Below are 17,875 nucleotides of genomic sequence, written 5' to 3' on the forward strand. Positions count from 1 at the left end.
TAATAATAGTTGTCATAATAACTATAGAACTGTGCTTTTTAACTTAGAGGGAATAAAAAATAAAATCTATATGAGGACTTTTGTTTGAGAGATGTGATAAGGTGATTAATAAAAGCCTTTTAACAAACACTTCACTAGGGTAAAAAATTTATATTAGGGTAAAATTCTGGGGGAATTGGGATGAAAGGAGTTCGGGAAGTAAAAAGAATGCTAATTTTCTGATTGCTGAAGAGGAGCTTGTTCATAAATTTTTTAAAAAAATCTGTGCCAGCCTCAGAATTGCTAATATGAGATCATACTATACAAATTATTTATAACTTGGTATTTTTTTTTCTTGTGTAACCATTTTTAAGAAATTGGTTATGTCCTTTGTATTCATATTCTGACTTTGCCATTCACTAATGATGAATGCTTGGGCATGTCACTTAATTTTTTAGAACATTGTTTTATTCCCCCCATAAAATGAAAAAGTTGAACCAGATCATTTGTCGGGTCCCTTATTTGTCCCTAATATTCTATATCTCTGTGACCAAAGACTCAAAAATATTCCTTTAGGTAACTGGAAACAAAAAGTATGTAAATATGCATTTATTTTCTTTTTTCCTTCTTTCTCATTTTTCCTTCTTCCTCCCTCCCTCCTTTTCCTTCCTTCTTCCCAGTCACTAAGGCCCTGTTGGCATACAGCAAAGATTGTATTTTTTGAGGGATTTACTGAAATTGGTCTCATTATTTATCAATTAATTACAGTAATTCAATGGCTTTCTTTAACCAAAAATGGCCATACTATTCATGACATCATTATTTTCCCTAGCAATTGAAATATGAAAAGTATAATATGGGGCGCCTGGGTGGTGCAGTCGTTAAGCATCTGCCTTCGGCTCAGGACGTGATCCCGGTGCTATGGGATCGAGCCCCACATCAGGCTCCTCCATTAGGAGCCTGCTTCTTCCTCTCCCACTTCCCCTGCTTGTGTTCCCTCTCTCGCTGGCTGTCTCTTTGTCAAATAAATAAATAAAATCTTTAAAAAAAAAGAAAAGTATAATATATTCTACAATAAAAAGATCACATTGGCACAATCCTACTTCCTTCTTCTGAAGAAGCTACAATCTTAAAATAGGTCATCATGAATAAAACTCTTTGGAATAGATAAATGCAGCAGAAAGTCTCTAATTGTTGAATTTGTATGTGAGGTCCATTAGCACTGCCCTGTGGTATTTGCAAAACAATGCAAGATATAATCTATAAATAGTGCCATTTTGGTTTTAAGTAGTTTCATTTTGGTAATGGAATGTTGTGGTTTTCCTTTTTTTTTTTAATAAAGATTTTTTTAAAAAAGATTTTATTTATTTAATTGACAGGGAGAGAGACAGCCAGCAAGAGAGGGAACACAAACAGGGGGAGTGGGAGAGGAAGAAGCAGGCTTCCAGCAGAAGAGCCTGATGTGGGGCTTGATCCCACAACGCTGGGATCATGCCCTGAGCCGAAGGCAGACACTTAAAGACTGAGCCACCCAGGCGCTCCTGTTGTGGTTTTCCTTATTTGCTATGTTGTGAGCAGTGACAAAAGGTCTTGAAATGTTAGTGCTGAGCTTTTGTTGCTTGCCCTACACTTCTATGTGGCTATACCTTTCTGTGTCAACTTGTAGAGAACTGAGATTGTTAGATTAGGGGTACAAAAAGAAAGAAACAGTTAATATCCGATTGACTGACTTCCAAAAAAGGACAGAGTCAAAGAGAGTGCCCATGTGAAGAGATGGTTGCTGGCCAGTGACTGCAGACCACCCCCAACATTGGAATGAGCATGCCACTCTGTGTAGAGGAGCCATTAATGCTGTTGTCAGCACCGGGAGGCCCTTATAGCACCTGCACTTGGCTTCTTGCACCATCCAGGTGAAGGATGTCCATCTGTGCCCTAAGGTTTTGTGAGGCTCCCACTTGACCTGCTCTCTGTGGATTTCACCTTTGTCAACAGGACATAATTTTCAAAACAGGATGAGTTCCTTCACCATCAGAGGACACTGAAGATGGAATAGAAGCAGAAACCCCAGCTTTGGCACTCAGAAGGGTCTAGACAGTGGGAAACCCATTCCTGGTTAAATGTGTATATATTTTTATTAGGAAATACTAGGGTGTTAAGGCTAATGAGATGGCATATAAGAAAGTACACAGCATTAATTCATTTATACATTCAATTAATAAACTTTTATTGAATACCTAATGAAAACTTATAAAAGCTCATATTTTGAATCAGGCCCTGTGCCTGGGTACTACGGATACCAAAAAAAAAAAAAAAAAAAAAAGCCTACACCATCATAGTCTTCAAGGACATTATAGAATGTTAGAGGTGCATAGAACCCCTGCAAGACTCCATTCACTGAACAAATATATATTGAACATCTACTGCATCTACTATTTATCAGGTACTGTTGTGGGTACTAGGGATATAGTGGTGAACAAGATGGATGAGATCCCGGTCTTGTGGTGGGGAAGGTATAGCATAAACAAATAAATAAGGTCATTTCAGTTGTTATAAGTGCTATGAAGAAGGTAAAACAGGCCAATGTGATAGAAAGGAACTGGCTGGGGGGTGAAGGGAGCGAGTTCAGGTAGGGTGGGCAAGAAAACCTCATTGGGGAAGGTGTTTGAAATGAACACTGAATAATAAGGAGTTAGTAACGCCAAGAAAGAACAGGTGGAACAGAGAGCACAGGAACTAACTCTCAGACAAGTACTAGTCTAGTGTGTTCTAGAAAGATAGTCAATGGTATAATCTCTGCAGGCTCAGGAGCGGGGAGCCTCATTCACTAAGGAGGTGATGGGATCTTTATGGCTTGACATAAAATAAGTGCTTAATAAAAGAATGGTATCTTTCCTGTAACGTATTACTTTAAAAAATGTTTATTACAAATTTAAGAAGAGTTGATAATACCCTCCCCTGTTCCACACTTCCAGTCCTGCTTCCCAGAGGCAACCACTCTTACAATTTGTTTTTAGTTCTTTTGCCAATTACCATACATATCTTTGCATAGCATGCTCTTAACCTTATTTCTTCTCCTATCAATTATAGGTATCATCTATTTACTTCCTACAATGACAAGCATTTAGCTAAAGACCCTCATGGTTATTTTTTCTTCCTCTACTATTTATCTTTGCACTTATACATAATAAACTTCTATGTCCTGGCTTTCATCTCTTGGCTCCCACATTGTAAGACTGCAATGCTATAGACCCAGTTCTCCCCATTGCTTCTCTTCCTCCACTTTTCCCTCCATGTCTCTACAACCTCCTATGGCTCATAGAATGTAATTCCCACTCTCTTTAGCATGTCGTGCAGAGGCCTTTAGGATCTCGGCCCAGCCTACTTTTTTCATCTCCTGTTGTCATCCATAGTGAACTACGTACTCACAGTAGTACCTAGTTTTGGAAACTTTGGCGTGCTCCTGTCTTTGTTCTCATTGCCTCATATGTTTTCATTGCCTGAAATGGCCTCCCCTGGCAGTTCCCTGCAAATCCCATTCATTCATTTTAGCCTACATGGCAGTTTTTTTTTTTTAAGATTTTATTTATTTATTTGACACAGAGAGAGAGAGATAGCTAGCAAGAGAGAGAACACAAGCAGGGGGAGTGGGAGAGGAAGAAGCAGGCTCCCAGTGGAGCAAGGAGCCGGATGTGGGGCTCGATCTCAGGACGCTGGGATCACGCCCTGAGCCGAAGGCAGATGCTTAACAACTGAGCCACCCAGGTGCCCTTAGCCTACATGGCACTTTAAGAAATCTTCCCTGGCAGATGACATTTATGAAATTGAAAAATATTTACCAAGTGGCTGTTTCACACAAGGCACTGTCTAAGTGTCAGGGCTCTAGTGGCCCAAGACACATACTCATGTGCTTGCATTCTAGTGACTTAAGAAGTAGATCTAATAAAAATAACCCCCATTATTATTATTATTGTTATTTATAAATTTTCATTTATTTGAAAGAGAGCAAGTGAGAGACAGAGAGAACGAGCAGGGGGAGGCACAGAGGGAGAGGGAAAAGCAGGCTCCCGCTGAGCAGGGAGCCTGACATGGGGCTCGATCCTGGGACCCTGGGATCATGACATGAGCTGAAGGCAGATGCTTAACTGACTGAGCCACCCAGGCGTTCCCCTCATTATGAAATCTACTGTGTGTCAGGACCGTACTAAATAACTCACATACGCTATTTAAATCTTCACAACTTCAAGGGACTTGAAGAAGTGCCATATTCTTCCTGAGGTCACTTCCTGTAAGTGATCTTACATTCAAACTCAAATCTGTCTGACTTCAGAGCTCTTACCTTTTTTTTTTTTTTAAGATTTTATTTATTTATTTGACAGAAAAAGACAGTGCACAAGCAGGGGGAGAAGCAGGCCTAGGGAGAAGGAGAAGCAGACGCCCCACTGAGGAGAGCCTGACGCGGGGCTTGATCCCAGGACCCTGGGATCATGACCTGAGCGGAAGGCAGATGCTTAATCAACTGAGCCACCCAGGCGCCCCTAGAGCTCTTACTCTTAAGCTATACTCACTCTGCTCCTATTATTCCTTGTACACTTCTGTCATAACGTTTGTCGTATTGTTGTGAAATTGTGCATGGGGTTCCCCACATAAACCACAGGGCATACAAAATTATTTGTGTTGATTATTTTCTCAATGTTCTCAGATGGTACAGAAGTAGTACCACTCTGGATGCACAGGAGAGAAATTAACGCATTACACATATTGGGTACCTTAAGAAATTAAAGATTAATTCTTTCTTGAAATCTCAGACTGAGAAGGGCTTGCTTTTGACTGAAGGCCTCTTAAGGGTAAAAGCATTTGATGCATATTGGGTGCTTGACAAATTTTTGTTGAATCTGTTATTCAAACCTTTGTAATCAATATATACTCAGTTTTGGGACTGAAAAACTATGTCAGTCCCACTTTTGGAGGTGGCTTTGCATAGAAGGTAGGCACTCAGTCTTCTTTTAGCTGAATTACCGGGGTGTTGGGTCTAAACTTTGAGAGGCCACAGAATGCAGTGGTTAACTGTACACACTGTGGAGCCAGACTGCCCAGATTCCAATTCCATTGTTTACTATTTACACACATTTAAGAGGTGACTATTAAACAGGTGTCAGGCACTTTTATAAGTACTTTACAAATATTTCCTGAATTAAACTTCTTAACCCTTCCATGTTAACCTCTTTGGTAACTTTACTAGTCTTTACTACCTCCATGTCTCAGTTTTCTCCCCTGTTCAAGGGGGATAATAACAACAACAACAAAAAAAACACTTCACAGGTTTACCATTAGATTAAGTGTGTAAAAGAGCTTAGAACAGTCTCTGGCACATGGAAAGTTAGCTGTGACTGGCAGCTATTACCAGTAGAGGCTGTGACAAAGGAAGGAAATCAGCTTGATGTAATTTAACCATTTCTTCATCTTACACTAATCCTCACTTCAAGGGGACAGATGAACTTATTTGGCATGGGGACAAAATTTGAAGCCTCTCTCAGTCAAGTTGGCTCTGTTTCTAAGGGAAAACCCAGTGGCTGGTGCCGAAATAGAAAATATAGGAAAAAGAATACCTCTGAAATCTGTCCACTTTTCTGTATCTGCCCTGCCATCTCCCGAGTCCACGTCATCATCTCTCGCTGGGATGGCTGCAGAAGCGTCCTAACTGGCTCAGAGATTCTTCCTTGGCTGCCTCTACTCTCTGCTCCAGGAGAGTGACCTTTTCAAAACACAGAGGCAAATTAGATTGTATTGTGCTCATGCTTTAAACAGTCCACTGGTTTCTCATGTTTTTAGGATCAGGACCCAAATCAGTGCTTAGCTGACTGCATCTTGTAGGATCCAGTCTTGGCCCGTCTCTCTGAACTTGCTTCCAGCCATCCCTCCCCACAGTCTTCACCCCAGCCACATCCGCCTTCATTCGTTGTTCAATAAATACTCATTTGATCACCATGGATTTATATAGTCATTGCTGACACATCAGTGACCAGGAGAAACACAGTTCTTGTACTCAACGAAGTTATATTTGAGGAGGTGGGGGAACAACAAAGACAACAAAAACCAGATGAATATAATAACTGCTGGTTGTAACAAGTGTGAAAATGGAATTGAGCTTGCAAATAAAAAAAAGGGCCCCTTGAGATAAGGTGGACAGGAAGTCTTCTCTTAGAAGGTACTATTATAGAGAGATCTAAAGGAGGAAGAGCAGTGAGCCACATGATGGATGGGGAGGAGGGAACAACCTATGCAAAGGTTCATATATGCGAGGAGAGAACCTGGTGCAGGTGAGGTACCCAGAGCAGACCGCCTCATTGCACAAAAGGAAGAAGGAAGTGAGGTTGGCCAGCGGGTGATCCTGCAGGGTCTGATAGGCCATGGTAAAGAATTAGAAAATTTTTTCCCTTTCTTTTTACTTTAGAAAATCTCAAAGTTATTTTTAAAAATAAGAAGTGTGGCACAATGTACATCAGTATACCTTTCACCTAGATCGAGCAGTTATTAACTTTTTACAATTGCTTTTTTGGTCCTATTTTCCCTGTTCTATTTTTTTGTTCCCTCTCACTTCTGTTTTTTGTTTTATTTTTTGCCAAATCTTTTGAAGGTAAGTTTCTGCACAGTGAAGCAAGTATCTTCCCAAAACAATCTTCTACATAGTCACAAATTATCACATGCCAAAAAATTTAATATTGATTCAGCATCATCTAATATATAGTCCATATTTAAATTTCTCCAACTGTCCACAAAATGTTTTTCTGTAGTTTCTTCTTTAAAAAAAAAACTATGAACCAACCAAGATTTCTGGATTTTGTTTGTGATGTTTGTTTACTGATTAATGCAATCCTCCACCTTTTTTCTTTTTCCCTGACACTTTTTGAAGAACCTAGGTCTGTTGTCTGGTAAAGTGTTCTATATTCTTTTTGTTTTGTTTTGTTTCCTCATAATTAGATTTAGGTTAAACATTTCTGGCACAGAGACCATCAGGTGATAAATTGCTCCATTGTTGGTGATGCTAAAGTTTCCTCATTTGGTTAAGGTATGTCTAATAAATAAATCTCTATGTTGTAATATTACCCTTTCCCTTTATAATTATGAATTATCTCAAGGACACTCTTTGAGATAGTGTTAATGTCCTGTTCCCCAACAACCTTTCAGCCAATGATTTTAGCATCTTTCATCCACTGTTTCAGCAAGTATTGATAAAGTTTACCCATATCAATTTTTATATTGGGAGTTGCAAAATGGGGATTTTCTATTTATTGTTTCATTTGCATTTATTAACTGGCATTCTTGTGTAAAGAAGAACTTTTCATTTTTATTTCATCTCTCCCTCTTTCTTTCATAGAACTTAAAAAAATATATCTGCTTTGGTCTCTCACCATCATTATTATTCTTTTCGATGCTCAAATTGCTCCAAGTGTGGTCAACAGAAGCCCCATTAATCCAGGTCTAATATCCTTTGAAACGACCCTATTAATCTCTAAGGACTTCTTTGCTTTCTGAGAAGAACATTCCAGGCTCATTTTGCAATTTCCTTGCTCCAGATGTGAATCAGCCTTCTCTCCAGGGAGCACTGATTCCTTTTAGTGATGAATGGTGTTTAGAAACCATGTGGATGGCTTGGTGCTAGGTGTGCTTGTTCCCAATGGGGTGTCAGGGTTTTTATGCTTCTAGGCCCTATCAATGGACCGAGATTTAAAAAAAAATCGTAACTTTATTCTACTACCACCAATTCAAATCCAACACTATGGGATTCTTCCTTAGCCTCTATCATTCCATATTTATTTTCCAATCCCACAGTGAGAACCTAGGTTTTAAGCAACATGAATATATTTACTCATTTGCTTTTTCCTATGATGCATGCATAGTAGTTTCAAAATTCTACACCAATACCCCTTTCAACATCAAACATGCTAGGTGAAGTTACTGATTTCTCTGCACTGTTTTGCTCTTACACTGTATCCCACAACTTCTAACTCCAGTTCATGGAGTACTGTGCTCAATTAATAGCCTGAACTCTTTTTCTCTCATGGTTATGCAGGCAATTTGATATTCAAGTATGTTCATTTCTTTCTTTGTATTAAATTTTAGGGCTTGCTCTTATTTCCATGGCTTTAAATTTAATGTTTTGAAATGCAAAACTATATTTAAAAAAAAGTTTATTCAGAGAAACCACACTGCCATCACTAGTTCTTGCAAAACATTCCCACCCTCATAGGTAACCATTTTCAGCTAATTTACTAATTTACAGTTTTTGACTTTATCTCTTAAAAAACAGGTCAAATGCATGTATGTGGTATATATGCATATAGACTTTCATTTCTCCTTTCTTACACAAAAGTTGGTGTATTTTGTAAGTTCTTTTCCATCTGTTTTCTTCCCTTAAAAATATAAGCATGATTTTCTTCTGAAATCACTGAAGGGCTTTAAGCCAGGGAGTGACTTGATCATTTACATTTTGAGATCAGTTCGGATGCTCTACAAAGAATGTTGTAGAAGAGAGCAGGATCTTAAGCAGGGAGACAAGTTGGGAAGCTATGGTGGTCTGGGCAATGAAAAGGTAAACAGGTGTTTACTTATAACACAAAAGCACAACAGATGCATCTTATCCAGTTTATGAACTGGAAAAGACTGCTGAGGGCAAAAGATGATTCTTTCATTTGTCTTGAGTAACTGGGCAGAGACACGGTGGTGTTATTCACTGAGGTGGAGATTAGGAAGGAGAGAATTTGGGGTTTGGAGTGAAAAAGCAACATCCCATATTGAATATATTAAGTTATTGATATCTGTTATACATCCAAGTAGAGATGTTAAGTGGGTACTCAGATATTCGCATCAGGCTGGCATTCAGAGGAGAGGTCTGGAGAGGACAAGGAATTTGGAAGTCACCAGTAAGTATAAAGATACTTAAATCCATCAGAGTTGATGAGGTTGCCAAGGGGAAGACTATAGAGGAGAGAAAAAGGCGGGCTCAGGACCAAGCTCTGAGGACGCACATAACTTAGACCTTAGGTAGAAGAGGAAGACAAGGAGATTAACACAGGTGATTAGTAAGGTCAGGAGTAAACAAGGACAAAGTGACTTTTCGCTGACCCAGAAGCCAAAAGAGTGTGGCAAGGCTCAAGCATTTAACTGTGTAGCTGCATCTGGGAGCGAGATAATAATAACAACAGAATCCATTGGATTTTATATTCATGCTTCCCCTGTGTCTGGTATTATTTTTCCTATGCCTGGAATGCTTACTCCTCTTTCTCTCTTTTTAAAACCTGGTTAATTTCCTAATGAGCCCTGGAGATCTAGATCAAGCATTATTTGCTCAGATTCCCTTTGACAGTCTTACAGCTCTTAGAATATTTTCCTTCAAACCACTCAGTTGTAATTTTCAATTATTTGTGTTTTTTAACTTGATTGTCTCTCCCATTAGAATGTAAGCTCCTTGAGGGTTAGCGTCTATTTTGCTCACTCTCTTCCACTGCTTCCCTAACTTCCAGCCTCGTGTTTGGCACATAGCAGGTTTTCAGTAAGTATTTGTCAAATAATAAATAAACATAGCACCTGGAGGATTCAAGAGGTGGGAATCAGCAACAACTAGTGAAAGAAAGGCAGGGTGCCTGGACGGCTTAATTGCAGAGGCATCTGCCTTCAGCTCTGGTCAGGATCTCAGGGTCATGGGTTGGGCTCCCTGCTCAGCGGGGTGTCTGCTTCTCCCTCTCCCTCTGCTCTCACCCCATTGTGCTCGCTTGCTCTCTCTCAAATAAATAAATAAATAATATCTTAAAATAAAAGAAATAAAAGCATTATGAGGTATGACAAGAAACACAGATTTAAGGGTAGACCTGCCTGAAGGAGCAATGGAGACTTTGACACAGAGCCCACTAAAGACTTAAATTTCATCCTGGACAGGAAAACATAGTTTTTATTTTATCTTTCCTCCTGTCTTCCCCTTTTCATTGACTTTCTCTGTTCATTTTAACTCCTGGCACTGCATCCCCTCCTCTACCCCAAACTGGCTCACTTTAAATGATTATTTTGTATGGAAAGAAGGTGAACTGAACAAGGAGACAGTGGTAAGTTAGCTAAAGAAGGGGTTAATTGAGGGAGATATATAGAATGATAAGGTAAGAAAGACCCTAAGCTCGTCAAAGTAGGTTTTCTCAAACTGCTCCTAACCAAGTAAAATAGTAAAAAATAAGACCACATATAAGAGGGTGGGTCTATGAAATCATTCCGCTGAATTCGATTCCCAGCTCCTTCCTGAATAGCCATACGCTTTCTAGCAAATTACTTAACCATATGAACTCAGTTTCCTCTGAATCTATAAAATGGGGATGATAATAGTACCTACCTCAAAGGGCTGTTCTCAGGATTAGTAAGGATTATACGCTTAATACCACGACTGGCACAAGGTAAAATTTCCATTAACCTTAGGAGTTATTTTTCTTTAAAATCAAGCACAGCAGGGAGAGACGGCCTAAGTGATAAATGCTTGTCATGAATATTATAGCACCACACTCGAAAGAAGAGGATCAATTTAACAGAAGCAGATAAGGCTGTACTGGCACTTCCGTTTTGAGCAAAGACCTTGCCTACGCATGGAATTTAGACTGTCACAGCACAGCGCCTGGCAGCGGTAGGTGCTTTATATTTGCAGAACAGCAAAAAAAGAAAAAAAGAAAATGCCTATAAAAGTCTATTCTGGGAGAAACTTATTTCGTCCGTCCATGAGGGCCGCTGGGGATGACAGGTGGGGTCAGGCAGCGTTCTAAGCGACTCTAGGGACGCGAAGACAGCTCCCGCCTGCAAGGACGCGCCGGGGCAGAGGCTAGCTCGCCATTCCTCGGCCCATCCCTGGGGGAGTCATGGCGCTAAGTGCAGGGGCAGCGGCCTCACCTCCAGGCCTTCGCTGCTCGTCTTGTCTCCAGGATGGTATCGAGATCGGCGTCCATGCCAACAGAGGTGGTACCGGCCGCAGCCACCAGGCAGCGCCCCAGCCCGCGCAGTACACCTGACTCTGCGCGTAGCTCCAACGCTCCTCTCGCGGGCCGCCCACCAGCCCCTCCGCCCAGTCACTGCAGGCGTTCGGGGATCAGCCCCATATTTGAAAGCTTCTTCCGGGAGCGGGTGGGAAGTCCACAGCTTCAGCCTCTGCGCTCCCGGGCGGCGTTCCGGAAGCCCCCCCCACTCCCAGCGTTCCGTGCGGAGACTTCGCCGCCATTGTTTGAATTTGAAAACGAAAACATCGCGGTACCGCGCGCAGGTTGGGCCGGCCAGACAGCTTTCTCAGGTGAAGAGGTGCGCCCAGGTGAGGAGGGTGCGAGGAAGGAGGTGGGTGACTGCGCACATAGGAGGCCTGAGGCTGGGAAACGGAGCTGGCAGTGTGAGTACCTTCCCACGGGGATCGCCATGCCCCTGAGGTTACTCTCAGGAACAGGGTTGTAGAGCTTTGGGTGCTCCTGGGGACCGTGGGCACCGCCTGCGCATCGTAGGGTTGAGCCATACTACTTGGGTTGTAGCTTAAATCTTGTCTCCACTGCATATCAGCTGAGTGAGACAAGGCAACCTATTTAATCTCCCTGGGTCATCTGTTAAAAGGGGTATTAATAATAGTACTTATTTTTCCCGGCTCTCGTGAAGATAAAATAACATGTAAAGTTGTTAGAAACAATGCCAGTATATGTTAGGCACCACGTGTTTGCAATCATTAATGTTTTTATTATTGCTTTTCTGCTGCTGTTGAGGCGCAGATCTCCAATGCCAAGCCTACTTTTCTGAATCCCCGAGGTGAGCAGTTTGCTTGGCCGGTGGTATGACCTCTTTTTACAGGGAGGAGCCCTGTCGTGGCCGTCAGTGTGTTTATTTCCAGGCTGCTGTCGGTGCCTGTGGCTTGCCCTCCTCGGCTTTGCAGTACCAAGCGGAAGGGGGCGTGTGTGGCGATTCAGTGACTGCTCTCATCCCCCTCTTTAGAATGTTTTCCTCCATCTCTTTCCACTTCCTGCTTCAGTGATTCCTGCCTGGTACACTCTCTGATATTCTTTGCTGAAGGATTGGGTGACACAAGTTCGTGCCTTAAGCATTCCTTGCTTAAAGTGACCTGTTTCAGGTTTGCTTTTGTTATTAAAACCAGGTAGCATGTTTACCTAGTAGCAGTATATATATTTTATTAGATTTCCGAGACCTAAGATTTCAAGTCACAAAATCATATAAAGGACTTATCAATTAAATGATAGACTTCTTTTGAGACTGTATTATGTGGATGACATTCAGAAACCTCATTCAGTAGCAAATTTGTTATCATTCACCAGTGTTAAACCATGGAATCTCACTAGAAAGAAGATAAAAGATGCAGTTTTTCAGTCATGGGAACAGCCTTCTGAAATGAGAAATGAAGTCTTGAACCCTGCTGTTGCTAAAGATAGTATCACTGAAAGAGTAGTACCAATTTTTGTATTTCTTTGGTTTAGAGGATTTTATTATTTAAGTCATTAGGGAGTTTTTATCACTCATACGTCTCTGAATTTGTTGTAGGGGATACAGAGTAGTATAAGACAAAGTTCTTGCGGCCAAAAGATTTGTAGTCTAGTTAGGGAGAAGTTAACTTCTCACACATAAGTAGAAGTTAACCAAAAGTACAGGATGTGACAGTATGTCTCAACAGTTTTATAAATGTTAAAAGGCAGTTTATTGAAACTGAACATATGAACAAGTACAAATACTATAACCTTACTTTTTTGAAGGAGGTATAATTATTCTTTTTAATTCAATAATTTAATAAAAGGTTTATCTTTTTTTTAAACCAAAAATTAATTGAAGGCAAAGAGTGAAATTTATCTTCCAATTTCGTGGGNCCTTACTTTTTTGAAGGAGGTATAATTATTCTTTTTAATTCAATAATTTAATAAAAGGTTTATCTTTTTTTTTAAACCAAAAATTAATTGAAGGCAAAGAGTGAAATTTATCTTCCAATTTCGTGGGCATTTCCATGAAATCTGAGTTATGTAATGTCAAGCCAATGCTTTAATGTTTTTGCAAACTTTTCTCCTATGTTTTACATCAGTGGTTATTTTTACTCTGTCAGATACTCCCTTTCTTAATTTTCACCCATACATTGCATGTTTGAAATATTCTGTCAAACTGCATTTAAGTAGTTATCCCATTTTTTAAAAAATATTTTATTTATTTATTCGACAGAGATAGAGACAGCCAGCGAGAGAGGGAACACAAGCAGGGGGAGTGGGAGAGGAAGAAGCAGGCTCACAGCAGAAGAGCCTGATGTGGGGCTCGATCCCATAACGCTGGGATCACGCCCTGAGCCGAAGGCAGACGCTTAACCGCTGTGCCACCCAGGCGCCCCAGTAGTTATCCCATTTTTATTACATCACTGATTAATACAATAAAGACAAAAGCAGCTAAGGTACTAACCTTGTTTAAGTGTATGGTTGGTTGATCTTGTAGTTTGCTGGTCTTTGTTGACAGTAAATAATTTCCTTTGTCTTTTTGAGATTTAGGAAAAACAAAAACAACCCTGTTGTATTGAGTCTGTGGGTTTCAGGGCTGATCAAGGAGAAAGATACGATCCAGTGTGGCAGTATCACACAGGGAGCTTTATTGGCGTAGCACTTTGACAGGATTGCACACAAGGGAAGTCCCCCACAGCATGAGACCTTCCAGAAACTAGACTGAAGGACCATCACCTAGAAGGGGAAAAAGGCAAGGGAACTGGGGAGTTGGGAGGGGAAGGAGAGGAAGAATTAGGGTTGGGGGCTTATTGTCTTAAGGGATTTTGCTCAGCAGCACAGCAGGGAGTCCTGGGGTCTGAGAACTCCAAAAGGCATTAGTGGTGTGGGTCTTTATAGTCCTTAATTTGTTGGTGACTAGCAGAAGTTGCGTGCAGTTTCCTGGGATGTGCAAACTAGTTAGGCTCTAAATGACTTAAAAAAAAAAAAAAGGTTATTTGGGCTATATTAAAAGCAAATTGTTGTGTAAAAATTGAGTCTGGCACTTAATGGGTTTTTGAATTAACATTTCTGGCCTTCTGTGAAGAAGTAAACAACATAGGGCCAATATACCAGGGCCATCTTTGGCTTTTTTATGTAACACATATGGATGCCCATTACTACCTTCCTGAGCCAGGAACCCTAATTTGGGAGCCACTATTCTGGATATTTCATAATATTGTTGAAGAATAGCAGGGAGCTCTCTTTCTCCCTGGTACTATGCACTAGTAGATTGTCAATAACTATTAGAATGTTAAAATTTTTTTAGTTAAGTTTTAATTTAGTTGTAACATTTTGATGCATTGTTCCGTATTCACCTAAATTTTTAAGACTTACAATGTGTCAAATACTGTTTTGAATGTGTTCACATACATTACTTCACTTTTCACTTGCATTATTTGGAAGAATTCAGTGGAAGAAGTTCAGTTGTCCAGATAATCGAGTTTAACTCCTAAATGCTAACACATCACGGAGTTTATAGGTAACGTTCTCAGAAGACATTAAATAACTAAAATAACACAAGATTATAATTTACTCTTACTTGATTTCTGAGAGGATTTCAGGCAGAGATTGTATGTTCTATACTGTCTTACATAATGGGCTACCTTTACTCATGAAATCTCTTTGGATGACTCTACGTGTAGGTTGGGTCATATGAATAGTAGCGGTAGACTGTTTCCAATATTATTTGATTCAGAATTTGTAAATAATTTAATAATTGTCTTTTCCATGGGTCATCATGTTACAGGTGAAGCAGTCTAATGTTTTCCTTCTCTGGAAATCTAGTTATGTGGGCGTTAGTAGTGGACTGGACTTAAGAATTCTTCAACTACAGGTGGCTTATATGCTAATTTATTACAGTTATCTAAAGTTACTCTTATTCTTGCAGAATGGAATCTAATTTAAATCAAGATGGAGTGCCTAGACCATCTTATGTTTTTAGTGCTGACCCAATTGCAAGGCCTTCGGAAATAAATTTTGATGGCATTAAGCTTAATCTCTCTCGTGAGTTTTCCTTAGTTGCTTCAAGCACTGAGGTAAGTACAAGGAAAGTATTATGTTGATTATCATGATAGAGTAGAAATGTGTGTGACACACACACATTTGCTGATAGGTATGACCAGAGCTTTCTAGACTTTGTGGGTTTGAGGCAACCTTCTATCTCAGTAATTTTTTCATGGCATCCTAAATACATAACAGTTCCTCTAAGTAGTAAGTCCAAACTACTTAATATATAACTGTCTATACCTTAACCAAGAGCCATTTGAAAAAAAATGTACATTAAAAAAATTACTTTCTTTAAGATAATACGTTTTGGACGCTTCATAGCTTTTCAAGCTTTGGAAAGTATTGCCAACCTTATTTCCTATTCCTCTTTGTTTTGGGGTAGTACTTTTTTTTTTCTTCAATCACAGCAACCATTGAAAAATCCAGCTTCACCAAGATATGACAACAAAAGAAATAGTATGATATAACATCCCTCAAAAATGTAAAATATTCCACTATGCCCCTAGGAATTGCAGGCTTTAGTTAAATTAAAATAACTCAATAGTGTTTAAAAAATAAAAGTCCTTCCTTCTACCACCATACCTACTACGACTTTGGTTGTGTGTCTTTGTAGGCTTTATTCCTTTTTTTAAAAAAAAGATTTATTTATTATTTAAGAGATGGAGGAAGAGGGAGAGAGAGGAAGCTTGATAAGGGGGAGGGGCAGAGGGAGAGGAAGAGGGAGTCCACAAGCAGACTCCCCAGCTGAGCCTGCAGCCTGACACAGGCTTGATCCCAGGACCCTGAGATCATGACCTGAGCTGAAATCACAAAAGTTGGCTGCTTGACTGACTGAGCCACCCAGGTGCCCCTAGACTTTATTTCTTACACATTTACTTCTCAGTCCATTTATATTCTATTTGTTACGTTTTCAGTTATTAATTTTGATGCCTAAGAGAGTTGGACTAACCCATTTTATAAAGAATGATGGAAGAGGAAAGGCTACATAAATTAAAAAAAATAAAACTTATTTAGTTCCCATCATATGCCAGGGTTTTTCACTTGAGCTCTTTTAATCATAAATCAAGAAAGAGGGTGTTTGGGTGTCTTAGTTGAATATCTGACTCTTGATTTCAGCTCAGGTCGCAATCTCGGGGTCATGGGATCAAGCCTCACATTGGAGCTCTGCACTCAGTGGGGGGTCCACTTGGGATTCTCTCTCCTTCTGCCCCTCCCCCCACTCATATTCTCTATCTCTCTAAAATAAATACATAAATCTTAAAAAAAAAAATAAGAAAGTAAAGAAGGGAGGAAGGGATAAGTGCCTCTTGGTATATACGTGGAACCATGCATTATGTAGTCTTTTACATCTGCCTTCTTTCACTTAACACAAGGGTCTGTAAGCCATGGCCTGTTTTTGTATTGCTCACAAGCTAAGAATGACTTTCGTGTTGAATCTAAAAAGTCATCGCCAAACCCAAGGTCATTTGGATTTTCTAGGACTTTAATAGTTTTGTGTTTTACATTTAGGGTTGTATCCATTTTGAATTCATTTTTGTGAAGGCTATAAAATTAATTTTTCTAGATTAGTTTTTTTGCATGTGGATGTTCAGTTGTTGCAGCACCATTTGTTGAAAAAACTTGTCTTTGCTCCACTGTATTGCCTTTGCTTCTTTATCAAAGATGAGTAGACTATATTCATGTGCATCTATTTCTGGGCTCTATATTTCTGTTCCATTGATGGTTTCTGTTCTTTTGCCAATTCCACGCTGTCTTGATTAATGTAGCTTTATAGTATGTCTTGAGGTTGTGTAGTGTCAGTCCTCCAAATTCGTTCTCCTTCAGTTTTATATTGGCTTTTCTGGGCAGTCTTTATTTTTAGCCATTCTAATAGATGTATTGGTATCATATTCGTATTTGCATTTAACTTAATAACTAAAGATGTTGAATATGTTTTCATGTGATTATTTGTCATTAGTGTATTTTTGGTGAAGTGTCAATTTAAATCTTTGCCCATTTAAAAAATTGGGTTGTTTTTATATTATTTAATTTTAAGTGTTTTTTTATCTTTTTCAGATGTATCTGCTTATCAGATACAGACTTTGTAAATATTTTTTCCGTCTATGGCTTGCCTGTTATCCCTTAATAGTGTTTTTTGAAGAACAGAAGTTTTTAGTTTTATCAATTTTTTCTATTATGGATTGTCCTTTTGGTGTCATATTTAAGAAATCTTTGCCTAGGGGTGCCTGGGTGGCTCAGTCAGTTAAGCATCTGCCTTCACCTCAGGTCATGATCCCAGGGTCCTGGGATCAAGCCCCATGTTGGGCTCACTGCTCAGCGGGGAGCCTGCTTCTCCCTCTCCCTCTGCCTGCTGCTCCCCTGCTTGTGCTCTCTCTCTGTCAAATAAATCAATAAAATCTTTACAAAAAAAAAAAGAAATTTTTGCCTAAGTCAAGTCCACAAAGATTTTCTTTTGTGTGTTCTTTTAGAAGTTTTACAGTTTTAGTTTTATATTTAGGATATGATCCATTTTGAATTAATTTTTATATACAATGTGAGCTGTGTATCCAAATTCTTTTTTTTTTTTATGTATAGGTATCTAATTGTTCTAGCCCGATTTGTCGAAAAAGCTATGCTTTCTGTACTGCATTTCCTTTCCACCTTATCATAAGTCAGATGTCCTGTGTGGGGGTTTATTTCTGAATATTGTTTCATTTATTTGTCTGTCTTTCTGCCAGTACCCCACTGTTTTGATCACTGTAGTGTTGAAATCAGGTAGTGTTATGTTAGCCCACCAAATTTCTTTTTCATAGTTGTTTTGACTATTGTAGGTACTTTGCCTTTCTATGTGATTTTTTTTTTTTTTTTTAAAGTAGGCTCCATGC

The 17,875-nt window shown here is 39.6% G+C and overlaps 1 protein-coding gene and 1 long non-coding RNA gene across 17 annotated transcripts in view; one reads left to right on the forward strand and one right to left on the reverse strand.

Moving 5' to 3' along the window:
- Positions 1 to 11,119, reverse strand: part of LOC117802718 — a 47,648-nt gene extending 36,529 nt beyond the window's left edge. For 4 of the 7 annotated variants that reach the window (XR_004626208.1, XR_004626206.1, XR_004626207.1 and 1 more), the window contains exons 1-2: positions 10,900 to 11,118; positions 5,586 to 5,731 (exon numbers count right to left, since the gene is read on the reverse strand). This is a non-coding gene — a long non-coding RNA (uncharacterized LOC117802718). Of the gene's footprint in view, positions 1 to 5,585; positions 5,732 to 10,899 lie in introns of all 7 variants that reach the window. The other 3 variants (XR_004626211.1, XR_004626209.1, XR_004626210.1) reach the window with 1 other exon arrangement.
- A 55-nt stretch (positions 11,120 to 11,174) lies between these two features.
- Positions 11,175 to 17,875, forward strand: part of KIF20B (kinesin family member 20B) — a 70,555-nt gene continuing 63,854 nt past the window's right edge. For 6 of the 10 annotated variants that reach the window (XM_034662923.1, XM_034662929.1, XM_034662930.1 and 3 more), the window contains exons 1-2: positions 11,200 to 11,386; positions 14,893 to 15,040. In XM_034662923.1, coding sequence (XP_034518814.1) covers positions 14,894 to 15,040 — 147 coding nt within the window. In that variant the 5' untranslated portion in view covers positions 11,200 to 11,386; position 14,893. Of the gene's footprint in view, positions 11,387 to 11,753; positions 11,791 to 14,892; positions 15,041 to 17,875 lie in introns of all 10 variants that reach the window. The other 4 variants (XM_034662926.1, XM_034662925.1, XM_034662928.1 and 1 more) reach the window with 4 other exon arrangements.

This window comes from Ailuropoda melanoleuca, chromosome 6 (genome assembly GCF_002007445.2).
Source record: "Ailuropoda melanoleuca isolate Jingjing chromosome 6, ASM200744v2, whole genome shotgun sequence".
Classification (NCBI taxonomy): Eukaryota; Metazoa; Chordata; class Mammalia; order Carnivora; family Ursidae; genus Ailuropoda; species Ailuropoda melanoleuca.